The 26,462-nt window shown below is 44.2% G+C and overlaps 2 protein-coding genes across 2 annotated transcripts in view; one reads left to right on the forward strand and one right to left on the reverse strand.

The window, feature by feature from the left end:
- Positions 1-720: 720 nt before the first annotated feature.
- Positions 721-3,268, reverse strand: FAM43A (family with sequence similarity 43, member A). Its single transcript, XM_012640329.1, has one exon. The coding sequence runs from the start codon at positions 2,710-2,712 to the stop codon at positions 1,444-1,446; it is 1,269 nt and encodes a 422-aa protein (XP_012495783.1). The 5' UTR covers positions 2,713-3,268; the 3' UTR covers positions 721-1,443.
- Positions 3,269-18,417: 15,149 nt separating this feature from the next.
- The window catches only part of LSG1 (large 60S subunit nuclear export GTPase 1), a 34,606-nt gene continuing 26,561 nt past the window's right edge, over positions 18,418-26,462 (forward strand). Inside the window, exons 1-6 of the mRNA XM_012642248.1 lie at positions 18,418-18,581; positions 20,115-20,241; positions 21,976-22,096; positions 22,581-22,667; positions 23,230-23,316; positions 26,202-26,262. Of these exons, the coding sequence (XP_012497702.1) occupies positions 18,483-18,581; positions 20,115-20,241; positions 21,976-22,096; positions 22,581-22,667; positions 23,230-23,316; positions 26,202-26,262 (582 nt within the window). The 5' untranslated portion in view covers positions 18,418-18,482. The remainder of the gene's footprint in view (positions 18,582-20,114; positions 20,242-21,975; positions 22,097-22,580; positions 22,668-23,229; positions 23,317-26,201; positions 26,263-26,462) is intronic.

Here is a 26,462-nt window from a genome sequence, read left to right on the forward strand (position 1 = left end):
CTTTTCTCTCTCTTTGGTTTTCCTCCCAGGAAAAACAGAGATGATTCTGCTCCTCACGGAGCTCCAGGGGACTTTCTTTGGGTTTCTAGTTCATCCTTAAAGCTCCCCGGCTGTTTATAAAGGAGAAGATTATGTGGTATCTTTACACTTGATCATTAGTGTGACCCACAGAAGGAAGTGGTAAAACCTCAGCAGACTCGGAAAGTCACTCCTCCATAAATAATCTCACAAGTCTGAGAGTGGGAAGTGGAATTCACCCTAGCCTCTCCAAAAATTAACTCAGAAAGATCAGAAAAGGTCATGCACAACGTAGTGGGAATATGGGATATATTGTGAAGGCTGGCCCCAGACACAGCACGCAGAGTTATGGAGGTCCAGAAAGGCCCCGGACTACACATAAAGTGGATCCCCCTTCCCTAATTCTCTCCAAGCCAAAGACTGTCTGATCACACCATCCCAGGATTTGACACGTCCTCTCCCACCCCCATGCAGCAGTTCCAGAGGCTCACCTGTTCTGGTAAATTTTCCTCTTTATTCTCCCCCCACTGACGTGCAAACAGAACCAGAACAGTGCTACTTTTAAAAAATAACAAAAATGTTTTATACACATTTCTGTATATACAACTGAACAACATTTTACATGTTTCTTTTGCACAGCAAAAGACATAAACATTCAGCTCTGAGAACACAATTATGTACAAAATAAAGATGTCAAAAATACTTCACAACAGTGCAAAAATATTTTACACAGTATCATGGAGTGAGATCTTTTGAGCAAGAGGAAGGGGTGTGTGTGTGTTTCTAAAGGAAAACTCCTTTTTCAGATATTAGATGTCTTTAACTGTAAACAAAACGCAACTTTCTTTCATCTCCCCCCACCCCAACAGTTATTTGAGGAATTTGGCAGAATTTCAAGGGTCTGAGTCTTGAGGTAAACAGCCCAAGCGCTTGCACCAAAAAGAACTGGGGGCAAAGGGGTGGCACTGAAGCCTCAAACATTTGTTGAGAGCAAATCCTTTTTTTTCAACGCCATGTCAATGACAGTGCAAGGCCGCTCCCAGGGGGCCGAGGGAGGAAGTGAACCCCTCCTCCTCGGGCCCCAGCTGCCCCACAAACAGGAAACCGGCCGGCAGGAGAGACTTTTGCGAACTTCAGCCCAGCCCGCCTTCCTTCACCCGCTTCCCACAGGCCGGCCTCGCACCTTCCTTGCAGGGGTTTTCCCCGCTCTCACGTCTCCCCACATCCCCAAGCGCAACCTGAGCCCGCCTCGAACAGAACTTAAAGTGTTGGGGCAAGGGAAGGGGGGGCGGCCAGGGTCAATTCTGGGCCTCGCATGCCCCATTTCCCCTTTCCTGGGCGAGGGCGGAGGATAGGGTGGTTGTCAGGACCACGGATGGGGACCCACAGTGGGGTGCCGGGGGCGCAGAGGAGTCTTCTGGGAGTTCAGCCCGAGTGGGGCTCGTCCTGGCTGGCGTCGGCTGGACTGGGCGGGTCCACGGCGGTGGCGGAGGTGGCGTCCGGGCCCCCGCCCTCGATGGAGCTCTCGCTGCCGGTGCTCTCGCCCGACAGCAGGCGCGTCACCCGCAAGTCGGCCTGCAGAGTGCGCACGTCGTTGCCGAAGCTGAAGTCGCCCAGGTCGCTAATAAGCTGCGACAGCTCGGCCTTCATGTCGGAGGCGCTGCCCAGCAGCAGAGGCGGCGGCCCGGCTCCCCGGCCCAAGGAGCCCCCGCCGCCCCCCAGCGCCTCCTCGCGGCCATTCTCCAGCGTGTCCAGCAAGTCTCCGCACTCTAAGTGCATGGCCACCACCAGCGCCCGCTGCGCCTCAGCCTCCTGCTCTGCTGGGTCTCCCTCCCCCGCACGGTCCTCCTCTTCCTCCAGGCAGCCCACGGAGTGCTCCTCTTCCTCTTCCTCCTGCAGCTCCTGCTCCTGCTGTTCCCCAAGCAGGTCCTCAGTGATGGAGCCGAGCTTGGGCGCGCTGCGGCTGCGCTCCACCGGCGGTTTGTAGCAGCAGGGTCCGTGCAGGAGCAGCTTGCGCAGCGGCACTAGCGGGATGGTGTGCGCGCCCACCAGCTCCTGCTGCTGGTGACGCGCGTCGTCCCGCCGCTTGAGGCGTTTAAATTCTGCCAGCGCGTTGGCAGATGTCTGGTAGAGTAGTAGCGCCATAGCTTGCGCCTTCTCGGGCTTGGACACCAGCACAGCGTGGCAGCGCAGCATTACCGCCTTGTGCTTTAGCTCGTGTCGGTACACCCATGCGAAGACCTTGGGCAGCCGCGCGTCTGCCACGCAGTATGTGACGCGGTGCAGCAAGTAGAGGTGGCCGGGGCGGCGCAGCGCGCGCTCCTCAGCGTGCACCATGCGGATACCCTGCGCACTCACCGTCAGCTTCATCTTGGTGCCCTGACGGCCCGCCTCGCTCTTGCTCCAGATCTTGCCCACGGCTAGGTCGGTGCAGCCGTCGCCGCGCGCCTGGATGGTGGTGGCATTGCCCAGGTAGAGCACGGTGTAAGTGGGGTCCTCGCTGGTGATGTGCAGCTTCTTGCGCTTGGAGCGGAACATGCTGCCCACCCGGCTAAGCGCGCCTTCGGGGCACGCCCGTGCCAGCGAGCTGAGCGCTGAGTAGTGCAGGCTCACAGCGTAGCCCTTGGGCTTGGACGCCTGCCGCGGCGGCGCCTCGGCCAGCAGCTCGAACTTGTGCTTCTTCCACGGCAGCATCTCCGAAGGGCGCCCCGGCACAGCTGGGCGGCGGCGGCGGAGCGCCGGGTGCGAGCCCCGCTGAGCCACCCGCCCCGGCCCGGGCAAGACCGAAAAATAAAACTGTTGGGAGCGGCCCAGTGGTAGGGAGTTGGGGGAAGGGGAGGAGAGATAGTGTTTAGAAACCCTGCAGGGGTTGAGGGTAGAATTTTTAAAAGAAGAAAATAGGGAAGGGGAGGGAAGAGCGAGCGCGCGCACACACAGAACTACCCCAGCCTGGGCAAGGACAAGAGCAGAGTCTCAGGCAAGCAACAAAATGAGAGGGAACAAGAGCGGAGCAAAACGTCTTAGAAAAAAGCTAGATGCGCGCGTGCAAATAAATAGAGGGAGCCCCAGCAAAAGCACCCGGGATGGTGCGAGAATATGCAGAAACTCCCCAGCGAAGGTGAAAAGGGCCCCCTGACACACACAACTCCCGGGCCTGGGGCCAGAAATTGCGGAAACTCTAGAGCGACTGTCCCCTGGGGCCGGTGCTCCCCACCCCCAAAGTTGCTGGAGATGGAGAGCCCCTCGGCCGGGCTGGTCCCAGAATCAGCAGCTTGCCCGAAGTGCGGTCAGATGGCGGGCGCGGCCGGCCGCGGCGGCCCAGCGCAGCAGTCCCGCGGCGGCTCACTGCATCTCGGCTCCGGCCGGACGCCGGGACTCGCCCTCGGCCGCCTCACTGCCCGGGCTGGCCTGGCCCGGGGAGCGCTGGTCTCCGCGGGCTGGGCGCTCGCATGGCCGGCTCCGGGGACCGCCGCTACCTCATTTCTTCCCTTCGGAGTGTCCAACTCCACTCGCGGGCTCTCTTGGATCGGCTGCCCGCCTTTGCAGCGCGCCCTCTCCGGTGCAGCGAGCGGTGGCCGGCTCGCCCGCCTCACATCCTTGCCGTCCGAGGGGAAGATCTCGGGTAAATATAGGCCGGCGCGAACCATTCGCCGCGCGGGGACAGGGGAGGAGCAGAGAAGAGGATCCTTTTCGGGCTCCAACGCCGGGCAGATTTCTGGTCTCTTAAAGGAACCCGGTAGCAGCCATTGGTGGAGGGAGGGCGGAGACCGATCCAATCTGGCAATTACATCCCAAATTTGCCAGTGTCTCTTTTATCTACAGAAACCACCAAGACCTGGGTTACCCCGCAGCAAAAGGAACTTGAACTGTGACACTCCACCCCCAGGCTGAATTGCGACTCACTGAATAAATGTATGTCTAGATCGAAACTTCTGGGGGAGGTGGTGGAAGATGAGATTATAGGCTATAATGTCCTATGCAAAAAGGTTGAGAAAATAGTGTTTTTTTTCCTTGTGTGACAGCTTTCTAAGAATGACTGGGTGCTGTTTAATATTATCATTTTCAGAATTGTATTGGATTAAAGAAAACAAAGGGGCAAAGAAAACACTAAGACTTATCTTTCACTATCTTGGAGCCCCTTATTCACAGGTAAGCAGCAGATGGTGAAAAGTGAGGTGAGTGGTAATGTGATTGGAGTGAACAATATAGTATATAGTCAATAAGTAAGGTGGTTCCCCGCTCCTAATCGCCCCGGTCCCCCCAAATAACCCATTCCTGCTGTCAAGCTTCAGAGTAGAGCAGTTATTCTGAGATATATACAAATTCTAAGTAATGCTTGTGTGTGGTTAGAACGCAGTTTACTTTGGCAGGCCAGTCATTTGGTTTTATTATATCATTGACCCATTTTGGATGAGAATTCCTAGTAAAAATTCAAGTGACATTTTTTATATGAGTGTCAAATAATACCTGGCCACCCTCCAGTGGGAGTGATGATAATTGCATCAGTCATGCTTTTCTCATGGGCCAACTGGACAATGTAGTTTTAGTCATCTGACCAGTTTGACCCTTGGTTAATAACTCTTTTCTGGGCCCTTAAAACAACCTGCTTGCCTCTATGGTCTGCTCAGTCAAAGCAAAAAGATTTCTGGCTGGAATGTGTGATAAACGTCTGGATGACCCTGCATCAAATTCCCAGGCTTATCCTAGAGGAGGACAGTGGTCCCTCCCTACAGTCCTAGTCCACTAGGGATCTTGGATGTCTCCGGCCTCCATGCCGGATCCTCATATCAGAACCACTGCAGCCGCCCCTGGAAATTGCTTAATGCTCTACCTTTGCTAACATTTAACCTTCCTTTGAACTCTAACCCAATTTTCCCGGAGTCATAGGTACTCAGTTTCAATTTAACTAACTTCTCTGAGTACCTTTTGGTGCCAGGCCCTGAGCTAGGAGCAGATCCAGTTACTGTGTCCAAGAAGCTCCTGGGCCAATGAAGAATGTAAATTCCACCCAACTCTGGGCTTCCACTGGAATGTAGGCTCTGTGAAAGTACCCTGTATCCCCATTGTGTGGTACAAATAGGCACTCAATAAGTGTCTGTTGAATTAATGGACGAGACATGCATGTGAACAAGAAGACAAAGTGGACTAAATGCTAATAACAAAGACCCAAAGTACTATGAGAAGCTGGAAGAAAAGGTTCATCGTGACTACAAAAATCAGAAAAGTCTTCATGGAGGTGGTGACATTTCAAGAGTGAACAGGATTTCTCCAAACAGGAAAAGATCGAAAGGCTTTCCAAGTGTAGAGGACAGCAAAACTAGAGAAGCATGTCAATGCATGCACATGCACAGGTTCAGATGGAGTTTAATGATTGTAACAATGAAAGAAGAAAGTTTCCTGATGGTGCTTTTTGGCCCTCCTAGTCTCTAAAAGAAGGAGTGGCCTTTTCACAGCTGACTGGACCTATGGTGTCCTTCAGTCAGAGCCATAATGCCTTACTCTTCAGCTGTACCGATGGGTTAGTGTAGCAATATCAGACATGGTATTGGAATGAGGTAGTTAAGACTATCTATAATAAGCAATTTAAGCCAACATTAATTCCTCAAACTTCTGGAATATCTTGCAGTGGCAATGCAGTAAATAGTACACGCTCCAAAAGACAAAAAGTCCTGGTAAAAACATACCACCAAATTAACCTGTGCTAAGTGACCTTCAGCTGGTCCCTAATCTCAATTCTAATCTCTATCATATTCAAGCAGTTTACGTTTCCAAATGGCTTAGAGGTCCAAGGGGGAGCTACTGCTGGGAGATACCACCTTGTGCTTCATGTGGTGGCAGGGAAACCAGTGGACCACAGTGGCAGGGAGGAGTTCACTGGCAGGCCAGGCTTTTCAGCAGTGGCCGGAGTGCCAGGCCCAGATGCACAGACCCACAGAGCAGCTCCTGTTGACTAGTCTGTGTCATGCCTTGACTACCTTCTTAATAAGCTTGTTTTCAACCTCGGGAGAACACAAAGATTCTAGGCCACTGTGAACACCCCAGTGTGTGAGTCATGCTCTGTGCCTGTGCTCAAAGATCCAGGAAGAGAACCCACTGTCTCCTCGGGGCCTGGGCCTGGGCCAGCCTGCTTCACCTATGGAGAAGCTGGCCACCCTCGCCGAAAGCATACTTTCAAACTGAGGCTGCGTTTCTTCAGCTGGGACAGCTGGCGGCACCATTTATGAGTCTACACCACAGATTTGAGACAGGGCAGTTCCAGAACGCAACATAAGCAAAGTCAAATTGGGAACGGGTTAGAAACTGCAGACTACTTTTTTTAAATGACACTGCCCCACCTACTGGTAGCAGGCGGAAATGCCACGTGATGGGATGGCTTATAAAACCCGATAAGCCAGTGGTTAAACCAACACAGCAGCCAAGTCACAGCTGGAAGGCAATGCTGTGACCAGGAGTCCCAGCCCCAAACTTGACATCTGAGAGTCAACCTTTCAGCTTACAGAAGGCTTTTGAACAGGTTCTTTCTGGACCACCTTATGTCTGACATGGTGCCCCTTCTCCACTCTCCTCTAATATCCCACTCACTGGACACTGGCTTGGGAGATGACAAATGACGAATCTGGAATCTTCAAAGTCATTCAGCAAGTATTTGTTGAGACTCTCCCATGGATGTGACACAGCTGCTGGGGATATAGCACTAAAGAAGACACATAGGTCTTTGCCTTCATGGGATTTATATCCTATGGGTAGAGAGGGCAGATATTACAATAAAGAGACAAATAACTAATAAAATACCAGACAGTGATAAGTCTCTGAAGAAAAGGAAGCAGTGTTGGGAGTGGAAGGTGGCTATTTTAGACAGTACGGTCAGGAAAGGTGGCTCTGGCCAGAGACTCGAACGAGACCGAGCCAGCTGTGCAAAGAGATGGGGGTCAGCACGCTCCAGCCTGTGCCGGCCAGTATGGCGGTCACCGGCCGTGTGAAGCTGCTGAGCACTTGGAACACAGTTGGCCCAAATTAAGACATGCCACAAGTCTGAAAGACACACTGGACTTTGTTTTTGTTTCTGTTTTTTTGCTTTATTTGCTTTTTGGTTTTAGCTACTTTCATCTCCGTAAGACACACTGGATTTTGAAGACTTAGTACGACAAAAAGAATGTAAAAGATCTAAATAATTTTATATTAATTATATATTAAATGATAATATTTTGGCTATATTGGTTCAAATAAAATATATTATTAAAATTAATTTTACCTGTTTCTTTTTGCTTCTTTAATGTGGCTACTAGATACCTTGGTTTTGGCCCAGTGAGACCTGTATTAGATTTTTAAATTTGTGTTGATTTAAGCCACTAAGTTTGTGCTGACTTGTTACAGTAGCAGTTCACCTCCCATCCAGTCGTCTTTTCCCTTATCCTCGCTCTGTTCTCTCTCCCACTCTTCCCAATGAGTACCCTAAATCTTTACCAGTTTCCCAAAGCCACCTGCTCTCCCCAGAGCCAAGCAGAGCTGACCTGGCACCTCCCCAACAAAAGGGGGCAGTTAGAGCAACCCCTAGCCCCAACTAATCTACACACAGCACTCCACACCCATGCCCAGCCCCCTCCTCCAGACTCAGAAGTCTCTCCTCCTTTGAACCTGTCCCCCTCAAAGCCAGCCTCCACAGTTACCAAACTACAAATCTGACCTGTACCTCTTCCCATTTTAACCCTTCGGTTGCTTCCCGCCAGCCACAGGATGCACTCGCAGCTCCTCAGTATAACACACAAGAATTTTCAGGTCTGGCACATGCTCATTCTTCTCTCCCGGCCCCTGAATTTATGCTCCAGCAATGGAAAATAGCCTGTACTTCTTCCTGTGCTTGTGAGACTGTCTCTTCCCTGCCTGCCATTGCTTGTATGGTTCCATCTATTAATAACTGCAATGACCTCCTCCTGCCACTTCCTCTGGCTGATTCCTACTCATTTTTAAAGAACCAGCTCAGGTATACCATTTTCTCCAGGAAAGCATCCTGCACCTAGCTGACTCCTTCTCCATGCTCCCTTGTGTGTACCTTTACCTCTGCACTTGGCTTATTATAATATTTTCTTTAACTCTCTGCCTCCCCACCTAGACTTGGAGCTCCTTCAGGGTGGGGACTGTATTTTATTCACTCTTTGTGTCCCTAGCTCCTAGCATAATGCCTGCCACCAAGTCAACGTATGGTAAATATTTGTGAAATGAACACTTACCATGTGTTTATTTTCACAGTAACGGGACTGTGACAAGCACAGGCTATTAGAACTGGAAGGGCCCTTCCAGATAATCTAGTCAAACTCCCCTGGTTTTACAGATGAGAAACCGAGGGCCTGACAGTACATGCGCATGGCCATACAGTGATTTAGTGGCCAAGCCAAGATTAGGACTCATGTGGCCTGAATCTCAATTCAGGGTACTTTCTGTCTGCTAAACATAAGGCCAAGAGCTTTTAAACACATAAATGTGTAGAACTCATGTTCTTCACTTGCTCTCCCTCTGTGAAGGGCTGTGTTTGGGGGTTTCATAGGCTCAACTGTTAGACTGAGCAGGAGTATCCCTCACCAGCCAAACATACCTCTCCCTGTGACCTGACTGTATAGTTACTCACTGGGTCCCTTAATGAAAAGTCCACTCATTAATGGCTTTCACTGCCCCCAAAGAGGTTGCAGTCAAGCATGATGGCCATGGGACTCCACCAGTGAGACTTTGACCTCTGTGGTGGTTAAGGTTGCACACAGGTCCGTGAAAGTACGGTGGCCCATTGGGTTCCTCTGCTCTGCCCAGTAACAACCTCTCCGGCGTTTTCACTTCAAAAACAATGAGAGTTGTAACAGTTCCTATTTCTCAGGAAATAATATAAAGTACAAATGAGATTAAATGCATGTGATAAATACTTGGAGATTTTCAAACTAAGAGCAGAGAGCATACCATGCAAGCCTGTGTTTTAGTTTGTCTCTTGTTTTTGAACTTCCCTCTGGGCATGTGGGCCTGGCACACCTTTAGCTGGGCTATGCAAATGAATGAGCAAGATAATAGCTGTTCAATCACAAACATCAACTTAACTGGCCTCTCTACAATAGGTGCTGAAGAGATGCACAGGGCCCCCTCCTTAAGGAGTTTATCATCCAGTATTCACTGATTCAGAGAGGACTTGAGGAGGTAGCTTTTGGTATGCTGTAGGGGATGAAACATAGGTGTGAATAAGTTTGATCCGAGATAGTGAAGGCTGAACTTAACATAGAGTACTCTGGGAACACAGAGGGAAACATAACTTGTAGTCAAACAGTGAAGAGACCAGGGCCCTCTTTATGGAGGGGATGGATTTCATGCTAAGCGTGGAAGGGTGGGCAGACTGCCATAAAGAGAGACAGGAGTGACAAGTCCACAAGGAGAGAAAATGGCTTATGCAGAAGGCAGTTAGTGTTGAACACTAAATGACTGGGCAAAGGCAGGAAATGCTTGTGTACTGAGCCCTTACTACGTATCAGACACGGTGCTAAGTGCTTCAGATCTATCCAAGCATTTCATCCTCCTAAGAGTGTCGCCAGGTCTGTGCTAGTCTCTTCATTTTACAGAGGGAAAAGACTAAGGCTTAGAGGAGTTAGGAAACTTTCCCAAGATCCCCAAAGCCTATGTTCTTTGCGTTTGAATCAGGCCAGGACCTGACTCCTCAGGGCCTTGAATGGCAGGCAGAGGCGTCTCCCAAACTGCGGTGAGTCACCGGAGGCACTGGAGCAGGGACTACCATGATCAGAGCCAAGCTCAGATACCCAGAGAGAGCAGGGAAGACAGCCAGACACCCACACCCCAGCCCTGACTCACTGAGGGCCCCAGAACAAGCTGCTGTCCCTCTCTAGGCCTTTGCCTCCTTGTTTGTGAGCTGAACAAATTTCCTTCCAGTTCTAAGATCATAGAAGGCTGTATTCACTTCCTAGGGTGGCCATCACAAATTATCATAAATGGGGTAGCTTAAAACAAAAGAAGTTTAATCTCTCACAGTTTTGGAGGTTAGAAGAAGGAAGCATCCTTCTTCGTCCCTTCTAGCTTCTGATGGTTGTCTGTAATCCTTGGTGTTCCTTGGCTTATGGACATATCACTCCAATCTCTGCCTCTGTCATCTCATGGCCGTCTCCTTGTGTCTTCTGTGCATGCATCCAATATTTCTCTTCTTATAAGAACAGAGTCATTGGATTAGGGCCCACCCTAATCCAATATGGTTTCATCCTCACTTGATTACCTCTGCAAAGACCTTTTTCCAAATAAGATCAGATCCACAGGTACTCAGGGTTAGGACTTGAACATATCTTTTTGAGGGACAACATTAACTCAAAACAGAGGCCATGACAGGAAATTGCAGGAGTAAGAGAGGACAACAGATAAGATCAGCAGTCTACAAACTCTGGGGGTCCCAAGTCCCTAGTAATGTTCTCACCATGCTCCTTGTCATGGAACCTCTCCTTTCATGGACTGCTTGCTTGGAATGTTTGCCACTTGGATAGGGCCGAGGCAGGAATGCTAAGGCACTAGAAGGAAGCCAAGATAAGTGCAACCATGAGCCTTATAAGTGAGCCCTCTCATCAGTGCTACCAAAGGCAGGGACCAGTAAAGAAAGAGCAGACTGGCTTGTCCCTTCTGAAGGTGGAGGGAGGCAAAATTCTTACTCCTGCATGGTTAGCTTTAATGCAGAAACTCTGGATCTTTAAAAAAAAATGGTTATTTTTAACCTTTTCATTTGTAATAATAGTATTCATAACTAATGATAACCGAATTTGCTAGGTAGTGGTTCAAGGTACCCTCAACCTTCTCATGACAAAGAGGACAAGAAGAGTCTTCTCCCCAAGTTACATGAAGGCACCACCCTGCTTTTGCCAATCTAGGCATCCTTTCTGAGATCATAATTGTTCCCCTGCTATTTGAGATATCCAGGTGAGACAAAGGGTAGCAGGAAGAGGAAGAGAACCTGCCAGGGTCAGGAGCACGTTAAGCACCTTAGTGGTTGTATATTCCAACACCCACTTTGACGCATGAACCTGACTGAGAACATCTGACACTTGGTTATCTGGCCTTTGCTTGAACACCTCCAGTGTCAGGAAACTCACTACCTTACTAAGCTGTCCATTCCATCTTTGGACTACTCTGATTTTGAGAAGGTTCAAACACATTGAACCCAAAATTGCAACCCTGTGGTTTCTCCCCATTTGTTATGGCTGTTCTTGCCTTGTATCTACTCAGAACAATCTCTCCCTTCCCTAGGATAGTCTGCCACATGATGGAAATGGTCCCACATACCCCTGGAGTCCCCCTCCTCGGGCTAGTCATACTTCCCTCACCTTTCCCTCATACTACATAGTTTTGCATTCCATCACCATCACTAGGTTGACATGTTAACATTTATTAATATATTTATTAGAGTGATAGAAGGAGAGGGGTCACTTTTGGAAACAAAAAGTAAAATCCTGGTGCTTGGAAGCCCTCCTAATGGAGTAGGGTTTACTTGGTGGCATAGTTCATGGCCCCACTGCTAACTTGAGCTATTTAACTGGCTGAGTCCTTCTGTTAGGCTGATCACCATTAACGTGCAAGCTCATTGGGGCAGGGAGTTTGTCCAGTGCTGAATGAATAAATGAATGGATGGGAGAAGCCTGGTGCTTTCTATCTGCAGATTTTAGAGTTAGTGATTATTAATTCTACTTCTAGCCTCCTTTACTTTGCTTGACTTTGCTTAACTTTATTGGGTCTCAATTTCTTCAACTAAAAGTGCAGAAAAATACCAATACTCTTTCTCACTTGACTGTTGTGATGGGAAAAGTAATTGCAAAGTCATCTGTGAATAAAAGACCACGGATATTCCACATATGAGAGCCGAGAAAAAATTCATGGGGTCAGATACAGCGTACATAGGATCTTGTAGCCCTGCAGTCCCCAACCCCCAGGCCTCGGACTGGTACCTGTTAGGAACCAGGCTGCACAGCAGAAAGTGAACAGCAGGCAAGTGAGTGAAGCTTCATCTGTATTTACAGCTGCTCCTCATCACTCGCATCACTGCAAGAGCTCCGCCTCCTGTCAGATCAGCCGTGGCAATAGATTCTCATAGGAGCACAAACCCTACTGTAAACTGTACATGCGAGGGATCTGGGTTGTGAGCTCCTTATGAGAATCTGATGCCTGATGGTCTGAGGTGGAGCTGAGGTGGTGATGCTAGTGCTGGGGAGCAGCTGCAGATACAGATTATCATTAGCAGAGAGTTTTGACTGCACAGAGACCATAATAAATCAATTGCTTATAGACTCATATCAAAACCCTACCAGTGAGTGGCAATTAAGCTGCATCTGGTGCCAGGCTTTAAGTCAGAATCCAACACTTACTTTAGTCCATGTGTGGTCCACCCATTGTTTTACTTACCACTTCCATCTGTGCCTCTTTCCCACACTGTGCACTTGCCTCAGTCACAGATTGGTAAGCCCACAATATAACCCTAGCAAAAATGAGTAAAAACCAAACATCGCTGGACAGCTTCTTTGAACAGGGGGAAAGACCCAGTGATGAGACAGCAGAGGACTCTAAGACTGCCAACAAAATGAAAGCTGCATTTAAAAGAAAATACCAAGAATCCTACTTAAATTACAGGTTCATTGTAACAGGTGACTCACATTCTCCAACCCCACTTTGTATAATATGTGGCGACCGCTATCCAACGAAGCCATGAATCCTTCAAGACTGCTTCACCGCATGGAGACCAAGCACCCTGCATTAAAAGACAAGCCTTTGGAGCTTTTCAAAAGAAAAAAAAAACGTGAACATGAAGAACAGGAGCAATTATTGAAGGCCACCACTTCATCAAATGTGTCTGCACTGAGAGCATCATTCTTAGTGGCTAACCACATTGCTAAAGCTAAGAAGCCCTTCATTATTGGTGAAAAGTTGATCCTGCCTGCTGCTAAGGACATTTGCTGTGAACTTTTAGGAGAGGCTGCAGTTCAAAAGATGGCACGTGTTCCTCTTTCAGCTAGCACCATAACTAGACGAATTGATGAAATAGCAGAGGATATTGAGGTCTATCTGTTAGAGAGGACTAATGAGTCACTGTGATACGCAATCCTGGTGGACAAGTCTACTGATGTTGACAAGAAGGCAACAATGCTTGTTTTTGTGCAATATATTTTTCAGGAGGATGTGCATGAGGGTATGTTATGTGCACTTTTGTTGCCAACGAACACCACAGCTGCAGAACTATTCAAGTCTTTGAATGATTACATATCAAGAAAACGGAATTGGTCATTTTGTGTCAGTATATGCATGGACAGAACAGCTGTCATGACTGAACAGCTTTCTGGTTTCGCTACTCAGGTCAAGGAGGTCACTTCTGAATTTGGGTCTACGCACTGTGTCATCCATAGAAAAATGCTGGCTAGCCAAAAAATGTTCCCTGAACTAAACAATGTTTAGCAGGATGTGATTAAAATTATCAACCACATTAAAGCACATGTTTTTAACTCATGTCTGCTTGCCCAGCTCTGTGAGGACATGGACACAGAGCACACACGTCTTGTCTTTTTTTCTTTTTTTGAGACAGTCTTACTCTGTCACCCTGGCTAGAGTGCTGTGGCATCAGCCTAGCTCACAGCAACCTCAAACTCCTGGGTTCAAGCCATCCTCCTACCTCAGCCTCATGTGTCACCATGCCCAGCTAATTTTATTTTTGCTAATATTTTTTCTAATTTTTTTAGTTGCGCAGCTAGTTTTTCCTATTTTTAGTAGAGACAGGGTCTCACTCTTACTCAGGCTGGTCTCAACTCCTGACCTCAAGCGATACTCCTGCCTCGGCCTCCCAGAGTGCTAGGATTACAGGTGTAAGCCACCACACCTGAACACATGTCTTCTCTTATACACAGAAGTTGAGATGGCTTTCTAAAGGTAGATCACTGGCCAGAGTTTTTGAGTTACGAGAGCTGCTCCAGAAATTTCTTTTAGAAAAACAGTCACCATTGGCAACACGTTTCAGTGACACAGAATGGGTTGCAAAACTTGCTTACTTGTGTGACATATTCAACCTGCTCAATGAACTCAATCTGTCACTTCAAGGGAGAATGACAACTGTGTTCAAATTGGCAGATAAAGTGGCTGCATTCAAAGCCAAACTGGAATTATGGGGGCGACAAGTGACCATTGGGATTTCTGACATGTTTCAAACATTAGCAGAGATTTTGAAAGAGACTGAGTCAGGGCCTTCTTTCTCCCAGCTGGTGCATGATCACCTATCTCAGCTTTCAAAAGAGTTTGAGCTTACTTCTCAACCACAAAAGACCCCTGACCTGGGAAGGAATGGATCCAAGACCCATTTGTGAATATGCCAGGTGAATCAACTTCATCCATGCTAGAAGAGAATCAACTGCTTAAGATCACAAATGACGGTGGCCTTAAAAGTACGTTTGAGACAACTTCAACTCTCCATACGTCTGGATTAAAGTCAAGGCGGAATATCCTGAGATTGCCACAAAAGCACTGAAAAACCTACTTCCTATCTTTGTGAAGCAGGGTTTTTTTGCAGTGACAGCAACCAAAATGAGATTACGGAGTAGACCGGACATAAACAACACACTTTGGGTGTCACTGTCTCCCATCACCCCCAAATGGGACTGTCTAGTTGCAGGAAAACAAGCTCAGGGCTCCCACTGATTCTGCATTATGGTGAGTTGTATAATTATTTCATTGTACATTACAATGTAATAATAATAGAAATAAAGTGCACAAAAAATGTAATGCGCTTGAATCATCCTGAAACCATCCTCCCACCCTGGTCTGTGGAAAAATTGTCTTCCATGAAACCAGTCCCTTGTGCCAAAAGGTTGGGTACTGCTGCCGTAGCCTGTGTCACCCAAGCAAGAGGTCTTTTACATTCCTCTTGCATGCACAATAACTTGTACAGGCAAACAATCAGTTTGATTGCAGTGACTCAAATTAATCATTTATAATAACCACCAATAAATGTCGACTGATAGTAGTGTGACTGGTTAACAATATTGTATTGTTTATTTCAAAACAGCTAGAAGAGAGGATTTTGAATGTTATCAACACAAAGAAATTATAAATGTATGAGGTGATGGATATGCTAAATACTCTGATTTGATTATTACACAAGGTATCACAACATCACATTGCACCCCATAAATATGTATAATTAGTATGTGTCAATTAAAAACAAAATTAAAAGAGTTTGCCGAATTACTAAAACTCACTTATGTGTGAGAATCCACCCATTTTCAATAGGGATAAACTGAGAATGGCAGATAATCATGGGGAGTTTCACTACTGATTCATTGGCACTCTGCAGAGACTGCCAGACTTTTATTTTCACAACTCCCAGCCTTATGCAAACTGCTTTAATGTCCTTGTAGAAGGTGGTGGTGTAAAGTATGGGAGAGAAGGAGGCACAGAGCTGCAAACTTGCCTTGGAACAATTTTTCTGCCACTGACACATTTCTGACCAAGGAGAAAGGAAAAACAAAACAGAAACCCACCCACTCTTCCTTCTTCCTCCCCAGACAGATGTGGAGCCCAGAGGCACAACAGTGTGGAATTGGAGAGCTGAAAGCTACTCCAAAGTTTGGTTTTGGGTGTGGGTTTCAGGGCATGTAACTTGTTTCAGGGCTTGTATTTGTTTAGACGTGGTAATTCAAGCATTATGCAACACCTTGAATGAGGAATACTCCCTTTGTCACTATTTGGAAGCTGAATATGAGGCTTTGTTTTGTTCCCCAAATCAATGCAGCCTCCTCCAGGGGTCAGCAATTCAGAGAATAGTGGCTTAAACGGAAGGGTTCAGCTATGTGGGGAATTGGGAAAATCTGACCAGTATTTCAGACAAGCCTGGTGAATGAGTGTTTCCACTGGTGTGACAAAGCAGTGAGGGGAGTTTGGCTGGGTTGTGTTGATGCTTGAAATGTGTGGGTGGAATGGCTTCTGCGGTTGGAGGGCAGTGACCTGGACTGATTCATCTTTGCAACTCCCTCACTGGGGCAGCAGCCAGCACCTTGCTTCGCCCTTCACCACCACCATCATCATCATTTCCCATGCAATCTCACTTCATTCCTCATAATCTGGATCCCATGGTCTTGTCTCATCAACACCCTCAATTCCCTTCCTCCTTGCCCTCTCATTGAACAATTATCCAGTTGGTTCTCACATTCATTGCTCAGTTGCTGGGAAAAAAGTTTGTTTAGCTGTGCCAGTTGGTACCTCCACAGACTACTAGGCAATGAACTTGCAGAACTATCTCATTTGCTAACTCTGCAGGACAGGAATTATTATTATCCCCATTAACCAGATAAGAAAATTGAGACTCAGCTCTTTCGTAATTGGTAGATTTGAGTAATGTCTTGGGGAAAATATTAGAATTATCTATGCTTTACTTATTTGTCAGCTAAGAATAGTTGCTGCTAATTATCTTACAGTGTCAATGTCCTTTTGACTCCTCACCAGTCCTGATTAAATTATTACTTTTATTTTTATTTGGTCAAGACTGAGCCCTTAGAAGAATGACAATAGAAACCCAAAGTATTAGCTTTCTCAAAATTTCTGGAGGTGGCAAAATCTAGAAAAAGAAACTATGGTGAAGTCCCAAGTGCCTGATTGAGCCCTAGGAGTGAGATGGCAAGTTTCTTTATATTGTCTCCTATTATTGTTATTATTTTTAATGTAAAATCCACTTAATCTTACTTCATGAGTTAGTTTTATCTTTAACCACTCATCTCCTGAGAGAGTGCCAGGGGCTATCTGCTAATTCTATTCCATCGGTCTTCTTTATATCTTACTTCTGGAGATTGTATTCAGCGATTTTAAATACATACTGTTTCTAAATAGGGAAATGGGAGAAATCATGTTCTGATGCATTCCTTCACTGACCTGGGAGCACTGTCTTCTCAAAGCCTTGCCAACTACTATATAGCTTGTTAGCAATCCCTTGGGTGCTTCACTCCAATTCAGTTAAGAGTCAGCACTGAGGGGTAGCACACAGAGCGCTTGGCAGGGAATTCAGAAATGGGTGGGGTATGGTCTCAGTTTTGCCTGCTGCTAACTTGCTGTGACTGACTTTTAGCCAGTCCACATCAGTGTTTTCATCTGTACCAGAAGGGAGTAGACTACGCTTGCTACTCAAAGTGTTCATGGACCAGTAGCATGAGTATCACCTGGAAGTTTGGTAGAACTAGAGAGTCCTGGGCTTCACCCAAGACATTATGAATCATAATATGCATATTAATGAGATTCCCTGGGGATTCCTATGCACATTAAGTTTGAGAAACCCTGGGTTAAATGGATTCTTGATCCTATAATTTCTTTTTTAATTGACAAGTACAAGTTATACATTACTTACAGTGCACATGATGTTTTGATGTATGTATACATTGTGGAATAACTAAATCAAGCTATGCTAGGTAACATATGCATATCACCCAGTGATTTCTAAAATACATGCTAACAACCCTCATTCCCCACTCTACCCCCAGGAATGTATAGGATAGTGACAGGACTTGGGTTTGATTCCTGACACTGCACATATTCGATCTATGATTTGGGAAAGCTGCTTCCTCTCTCTCTGCATAACAGTGAGGTGGTTCTTCGAATTCATGAGAACGTAGTTTACCTGCATACACGCCACTCTAAACTGACTTTATACTCCCATTTGGGAAATCTAACGATAAAGTGAGGAATACAAGCCCAGGCCTCTAGGAGCGGAGCCGGCCCATTGTTTTCACTTTAATTTTAATTATAGGGAAATGTTAATAAAATTGTAACTAGAGCTGTTTAAACATTTTCTATTTGAAATAAAGCATAAGTGAGACCCTGTTGGCTTTCCTTGCAACATTGCCAAGTTCTGGAAATATTATTTAACCTCCCATTCCGTACTCCCATCCAGGCGGAGACTTTATTGCCAGTTCGCAGCTGGGGGAGACTAGGTAAACAAAAAATATTTATTTGCTGGGCTCGGCGAAGCCACACGATGGGACGCGCTGGGAAACTGTCCCCCACCTCACGCCACGGAAACACTTTTCTTCCCAGTCTCCACCTCCTCCTGACGAAAACAGCGGGAGGCGGGGTTAGCCGCGACTATGAACGGCCGTGTTTTCCAGGTGCCCTAGTTTTTCGCAGGACGCTAGAGACCGGCGCACAAATTCGGAATGTACCATTGTTTTAACTCAATCATTCTATCAAAATTTGAGACATTCGTAAATATATCTATAGGAAATTTCCCAGAACAACTTTCACATTTATTTATATAATACTGGCAAACTCAAAATATAGAAAGAGCATTTTGGAACAAATCATTCCGTTTTTCCCTCTCAACTTCGGGCCTGAATTATTTGGGCTCGCTCAATCGTCACTTCCGGGGGTCGAGCTATGAATACCGGAAACCGCACGCGCTAAGCGATTTTTGGGACCGCGGCGTTGCTATGGGCCGGAGGAGAGCGCCGGGTGGTGGGTCTCTGGGACGGGCCCTTATCCGCCATCAGACTCAGCGAAGCCATCGCCACCGTAACACTGATTCCTGGGTAAGACAGACACTTCATCTTTCTTACCCTTTCTAGTCTAGTTTTAAGAGCCTGAGTGCTGCAGGGGTCAAAAGTCAGTGACGCCAAATCCGGGGTTTTTGAAGGGTGAGTAGAAATTTCTGCCAGGCCAAGAAGCATGTCCTCCTCCTAGCAAGGCACAGAGCACAGAGGTAAAAGCTTGAAAGGAGGGCTGGGCATATGAAGTCTTGAATACCAGAATGTCTTATACGTTTGATTTTTGCCCTAAAAGCCGTGGGAGCGCTTGAGAGTATCTGAGCAGGACAAAGACAAAAATTATTTTTGTATTGATTTGTTCAAAGAATTGATACTCCAGAAGCGGTTGGTTGCTACCAGAAATTCCTGCTTTACGTTTGTTGTTTCTCCTAGTAGTTTAGCTCACAGATGAACCACTCATTTCCAAAGTGTGACAGGACCTAATATTTCCCTAGATCTAAGGAAGGTCATAGTAGGATCCTTAAAAAATGAATGAAGCGGTTTGACTTGTGTTAATCATTTTGGTCATCGTTTTCACTATTCATTCGCCCAGGTATTTGAGAAAGTTCTGAGTTCTCAGATCCCGTGCTAAAGTTAAGTATGTATCTGGTGCCACCTATCCATGTGCCACTGTCGCACCATCTGACTTCTGTATAGTCTGCAGAGTAAACAGCATACAGTGTCTATGAGTATTCATCAGATCAGAGTTACTCTAAACATTAGATTACTGGTAATTTTAATTGATTTTGAAGCAACTTGTCATTAATGTAGCTTTTAGGAAATAGTGGAAAGATTGAATATGAATTCTAAAGAATTTGATTCTAATCCTTAATTTTTGCTGATTCTATATAACCTAGGGCAAACTATGTAAACTTTTGGTCCTTAATTTTTTTTTCATTTATTTGTACTTGTATTAAGGATATAGCTTACGATGGTGTTTATCAAACTCTGGATTGTGTCTGGAAATCAATTTAGTAGTTTACAGCTAGCATTTTCTCCAGTATAATAGAATAGGAAATATCAGAGTGTATTACTTGTAATAAGGTAACTTTTGTTTCAGGATTCTTTTGTTTCCATTTTACTATACTAAAGTACTTGCACATTTGTATCACTGTGTGTGTTACACACCTTTGGGTTGCTCTGTAAAAGGTATTTCTTTTTGTGGGACTCTAAAAAAAATTGACTAACTGTGGCTCGCAGAGTCATACAGTCTGGGTTCAAATTCTACCCCTAGCACTTAGTTTGCTATTATATATTATAGGCAAGATATTTTGTCTACTTAAGCCTCCATTTTACCATCAGTAAAATGGAGATAGAATAAAATTTACTTCAAAAATTTTTGAAAATTAACAAAATGATGAAGGGGGAGTGCCTATCATGAGGTGAGAAAGTGCTCATTTAAATGTTAACCGTTATTAGTTTTATTGATTCTAAAGGGGCTGTAACCACCCTCAAGACCACAGAATAGTTTCAAGGAAGTTTGGAGCTTGTTTGAATGTGGAGAGCAGCTGTATTTATGACCCTGTGTCTCATTCATAGTTGCATACAAGTGAACTCAATGATGGCTATGATTGGGGTCGTCTTAATCTTCAGTCAGTGACTGAACAGAGTTCCCTTGATGACTTCCTTGCAACTGCAGAACTTGCAGGAACAGAGTTCACAGCTGGTGAGTTGCTTATTGCTGAGTGCATGTGACACTGGTCATGTTTCTGTCTTGCTGACTAGATACAAGTCTGCTTGGAAGTGTTTGGAGAACCCCACTAAACTCAAAAAATGGGCTATCTTTAGCTCAAAGGCATATATCCCAGAAGCAGTATGGGAAAATCCAGTTGAACTCCAGCTATGAGGTACAGATGTACCACAATTTTTAAATTCAGCTCTAAAATATTCAGATTATATTTCATCATGTCAAGTGCAAGAAACTCAATCTCTCATAGAAAAAAAACCAGTCAACATTATGGTGGATAGTACCACCATTTTCCAGAAAATGTTTTCTAATACCACTAGTAGAGGCAAAATCCTGGGTCTGCTGCTGTTAGTTAGGCAATTTGGCTTGTATTTTAAAGCACCAGTTAACATAGTGAATTTTTCCATGCATGAAATTTGTTTTAGTCATTGTTCTCTGTTGTTATTTTGTTTGTGTTCTAAGCATTTAGAAAAGTACCTGGCACACAGTTAGTATTGTAAACTATCCTTTCTACTCTTATTATTATAAATGTGATTACATTGTTTAGCAAATCGTTCATTTATTCAGAATATTTTTATTGACACCAGCTACTCTCAGACATTGTACTGATTAGTCAGAGTACATTGTTGAATTCAAAGACAAATTTTGTTTCTGCAAGATTTTGTTTTATGTGCTATGAAAGAAGTCTGCAGAAGACAATGGAGTCATAAAAGATGAAGTTAGGTATCATTTCTATCTGAAGGAAGGCTAAGGGTCAGAAAATCTTACCCTGGGGCTGAGTCTTGAACAATGAGTAGATGTTAGAACAGGTGAGATGATACAGGACCTTTTATACAGGTAGGCAGATGACTCAAGCCAAGATGTGAAGCAGCAGCCAACTTTGTTCAGAAAATGGCTAGAAGTTTGGCTTTGCTGGTGCAGGAGGACAGGAAGTCATGAGCACAGACACTGAGGAGGTAGGTGAGGGCTAGACTCTGGAGAGAATAAAGGGTTAAGAAAGGCTTTACAGGGTTTTAAGCAAGTGCACAACATGATTTCAGATTTCGTTTTTTGGTAGTTTTTTATTTGGGGGGATTTTTTCCCAGTTTTAATGAGGTATAATTGACAACTAAATATTCTATATAGTTGTGGTGTACAATACAATGTTTGGTTATATGTATACATTGTGAAATGATTATCACAACCATGTGATTAACATACCCATTACCAAATTTCAAGTATATAATACAGTTTCATTAACTATAGTTTTACCATGCTGTACATTAGATCTCCAGAACTTATTTATCCTGCCTAAGTGGAAACTTTGTACTTTTTGACCAACATCTTCCTATTTCCCCTACCCCTGAGTAATCACCATTCTCTCTGCTTCTGTGAGCTTGACTTTTTTAGATTCTACATGTAAGTAAGATCATGCAGTATTTGTCTTTCTATGCCTGGCTTATTTTACTTAGCATAATGTTCTCCTTCATATTGTCACAAATGTCATGATTTCCTTTTTTAAGGCTGAATAATGTTCCATTGTATATATACCATATGCCACGTTTTCTTTTCCATTCATCCATTGGTGGACACTTAGGTTGATTCCCTATCTTGGCTACTGTGAATAATGCTGCATTGAACATGGGAGTACAGATGTCTTTAATGTCTATACCAGATTTTATTTTTTAATGAAAACAGAGGCACTTTAACAGTACTTTTCTTTTCTTTGAACAGAAAAACTTAACATTAACATCGTGTTCCCTGCGGTTGGAACTGGACTGTTGTCTTTTGAGGAGAGCCAGAGAATTAAGAAGCTCCATGAAGAAAACAAACAATTCTTGTGTATACCAAGGAGGTGAGTTGAATAAGAATTTAGAATGGGCTGGGTGCGGTGGCTCATACCTGTAAGTTTTTGGGAGGCTTAGGCGGGAGGATCGCTTGAACTTAGGAGTTTGAGACCAGCCTGAGCAAGAGTGAGACCCTGTCTCTACTAAAAATAGAAAAATTAGCCAGCATGGTGTCATGCACCTATAGTCCCAGCTACTCGAGAGGCTGAGGCAGGAGGATCATTTGAGCCCAGGAGTTTGAGGTTGCAGTGAGCCACGATGATGCCACTGCATTCTATCTACCCAGGGTGACAGAGCAAGACTGTCTCAAAAAAAAAAAAAAAAAAAAAAATTGAGAACGTTACAAAGCATACAAGGCCGCTAAGTATAAATTTAAGTCAGTGTTCACATTTTTCCTTCTTCCTTTTCTCAACTGCCATTATTAGATTCAAATTCCCTGTTTTATTTTGGTAACTTGTATGTGGAATATTTTCCCCTTTATGATTGTTTCAGACCAAAGTGGGACAAAAACACTAGCCCAGAAGAACTCAAACAAGCAGAGAAAGATAACTTTCTAGAATGGAGACGCCAGCTTGTCTGGTGAGTATTAGACTCTGAAGATTTGCCTTGAAATCCTGAATTTTGGTATTTTGTCATGCTCACATTGCTATTTGCATTTTGAAGTTTTAATGACATTAAAAGGGAAGTGGGAGTGTTACACAAGTTAGTACAAGTGCAAATTGATGCGTGTGCAAACACAACATTGCTGGGTGCATGTACATCCTCTGCACAAAGGTGGTGAGTTGATCACTCTTCAGTTCCTGGCCTTTTCTCCTTTCATTCCCTTCTTTAGCCATGGGGTGCCTTGAAGTTGATCACTGCTCTCCTGAGCATTGTTTCAGTAAGAGTTGTGAGAGAGAAATGTTACTTTGTATGATAAACTTCTAGGGCTTAAATAGCTTAAGGATAAAATTTGAATTTGGTGGAATGTGATATAAATATGTATTGTTTTTATATTGACTTAACAGGAGGTATATAAAAATAATTTGTTAGTATTTGTGTATAGTACTTATTTTTTAATGTAATAAATTAGAGCATTTATACTGCTTAAAATTGTTCATTATACTCTGGCAAAGGTAGAAACTTCTCATTTAAAAACCAGGCTAGAAGAGGAACAAAAGCTGATATTGACTCCATTTGAGCGAAATTTGGACTTTTGGCGCCAGCTCTGGAGAGTCATTGAGAGAAGGTGAGTTACCATTTTCTTTTGTGTAATGAAGATATTGTAATGGTGTTATATTAGATTTGAATATCGATATATGCTTATAGGCCCAGGGTCTAGCAGTTGGGGGATGGGGAATTAAGCTATGCAGAGGCCTATTGAGAAGAATTACAAAAACGGAAAGAATAATACTATTGCATATTTCTTTTGAAACATAGGGAGTTTTTGCTATTAGATGTGAGTACATCGATAAGTATGTGAGAATAATGAACATTTTCTGTATAAGATGAATTCTGAAGCACCTATATAATTATTTCAGCAAATGTACATTAGTTTCTGGTGATAATATGGAAAATATGGATATGAAAAAGAGTAGGTTTCTACCTGTAAAGAGCATATATGTCATGGGGGGGGGGGGAGGCAGATATTAAAGCTCGTCTCAGCAGACCTTTGTGGGGTCACCTAAATGCCAGACAAAGCACCAGGCACCAGAGGCACACAGATGAATGAGATGCAATCCTTGCACTCAGAGAACTCAATACCTAGTAAAAATGCACAGGGCAAAGTTTGTTACAGATAGAAAGGCAGTGGGCTGTGTTGTAGCAGAGGAAGGAGCAGTTGATAAGGATTGAGGGAAATCGAGGGGTAATTTTTTTAAATTGGGGTCTGAAAAAAATGATTTTGACAAAATTGAGATTTTCATTCTTTTTCATGTAACACTAAGAAAAATTCCTGATAGAAGTTGATGAATCAACTTTCTCTAATCTCATCTCTTCGGTGTGTAGTTAAAAGGTTTTTGTTTTCCTCAAAGAGCTTCTGAATTTTCAGGAACTCCATAAGTGAATCTTGGACTTGAAATGATGCTTTTTAACAAGGAACTTTCAAGCTGTATTTTTTTTTGAAATCCATAAAATGAACCTAGTAAGAACTTAGGAAACAGGATGCTTCAAGTAGGGTTCTCAGAGAAGAATGTGGTAACATTTAGCATTGTTGCTAAGAAAACGGGACTTGGATTAAACTTGTAAAAGTCACTTAAATTTCTTATTAGGGTGATGAAAATATCAATTTTTTTTTTAAAATTTGCTTACTTCCCCCCCTTTTGCTTCCTGGGGGCAGAGAAAGGGCACTTGGGGTGGGACATGGGAGGTCAGAGTGGCAAGGCAAATCTTGGGAAGCTTGGTGCCAATTACAGGCTCCACGCACAGTTTAACAGGAAGGTCCTTTTACACTTTCTATGCCCCTAAATTAGCAACAGATTTCCCCAGAATAAGCCTATACCTGTTGAAACTTCTAGTTTCAATTGGATTACAGTATTACTTGCTCATTTATTTTTATTATGTGATATTTCTCTTTTTTTATATATAAGAGAGAACATGTTTCTAACTCAAGGAATACAGTTATATCACATAGACGTGGATGTGAGTTACACAGAAATATTATTAATAACGTGACTACTGCTGCATCTTTTAACGGGAAATATTTATTGATGTGTTCTCCGCGGCAGATGTCTCCTGTTTGCTAACATGCTGGCTAAGCCATCTGCCCCTTTAATTCCAATAGCAATTATCAGAAAAGATTTGATGTATAACATGTCATTGAAATGCAGGAAACTGTGGAGGCACTGAGGGCGGAACACTGTACTCCAGTAAGATAAGGCACTCCCATTGTATTGCATAAACCTTCCTGCCACATGGTTGGCACTTTGCATCCTCAGTGCATGAAGCAAGCTGTCTTGAAGTGTCTTTTCTTACAGGTGTTTATAAGCTGATTGTTCTTTCTACATGTTTGGTGGGTAGACATGTTTGTGCACATTGTGGTTTTAGTTTATTAGGCTTTGTCCATGTTTTGCAATCATTTTTACATTTACTGGTAAATATTCAGTTCGAAAGTGAAATATTACCTTAAAGGAGGAAATACTGAAACCAGCTTAATTAAAGAACTGAAAAACAATTAGTCAAAAATTAGCAAATCTGTGAGTTCCTTTACATCACAAGATTATGCTGAAATTTTAACTATTCTGAAAGAAAATACACTTTTAATAGTCAGTAGCTCTGCTCTAAATGATAGCCTTGATTCCTTGATTCCAGCTGTGACTGCCTTCCAGTGGCAGTCTTCTTAGCCACAGAGGCTGAAGGAAGGGGGAGGCTCCTCCCAGGGAAGTCAGTTTTTTTCCTTGCAATGCTGGGTTTCTGTTGTCCCCACTACTTTTGTGAGGGATTTGAGAGGCTTGCCATCACTGCAGAAAGTTTTCTTACTGCTACATTTTCTTATATGTAATAGAAGAAATTGGACTTGTCATTCCTGCTTCAGTGTGGCAACTTAAGTTGATATTTTGCTGTTTTGTATTTTTGCCATTTAAACACATTCTTGCAACCAGTGGATGATTGTTTGCTAAGTGTATGCTTTCTTCCTTGTCATTCCTGGGCTTAAATAAGATACTGGCTTCAGTGGCAGCTGTCAGCAAGTGATTTATTAGTTTTCTTTTGAGGCCTTAACATGAGTACAGATTAGGGACTGAATATTTAGTAGACTTCACCTTGGAGGGAAGTATTTGTGATACTCTTTATCTCTCCAGGAGAGTTTAATGGAAGTTATAGCTATGAAACATCATCTGAGCCCCTCTAGGCCTCAGAAGAACAGTGGAATGTTACAGTTAAGAGCATGATTTCTGGTCTAGACTGCTTGGTTCCCATCTGGCCCTGTTACTTACTAGCTGGTGACCTTAGGCAAGTTAGTGAACTGCTCTAAGCCTCAGTTTCCTCGTATATAAACTGGGGATAATAGTACCTTAAAAAATTAATATATGTCAAATGCTTAATACATGGCATATGTTTGCTACTCTTGCCATTATCATGTGGTCAGTGATCTGTTTCACTTCACAATGTTTGGACTATCTTATGTTTGTTTTTCAGTGATATTGTGGTCCAGATAGTAGATGCTAGAAATCCACTCCTATTTAGATGTGAGGATTTGGTAAGTAAAGTTTGACACAATTGAAACATAAGTCCTTTGTGTAGCAATGAGAGGACAGCATCACTTGTAGCAATAATTGTAGGCAAGCTTTCTTTACTCTCTGCTAGCTTTGTTTTATTAGGCCTCCCTCTCTCCCAAGGTCAGGGGCTTGCATAATGCCACTGTTTAGACAGATGTTTTCTCTTCTCAAACAATTGTTT

The sequence above is a fragment of the Propithecus coquereli genome, unplaced genomic scaffold (genome assembly GCF_000956105.1).
Source record: "Propithecus coquereli isolate 6110/MARCELLA unplaced genomic scaffold, Pcoq_1.0 Scaffold10, whole genome shotgun sequence".
NCBI classification, from domain to species: domain Eukaryota; kingdom Metazoa; phylum Chordata; class Mammalia; order Primates; family Indriidae; genus Propithecus; species Propithecus coquereli.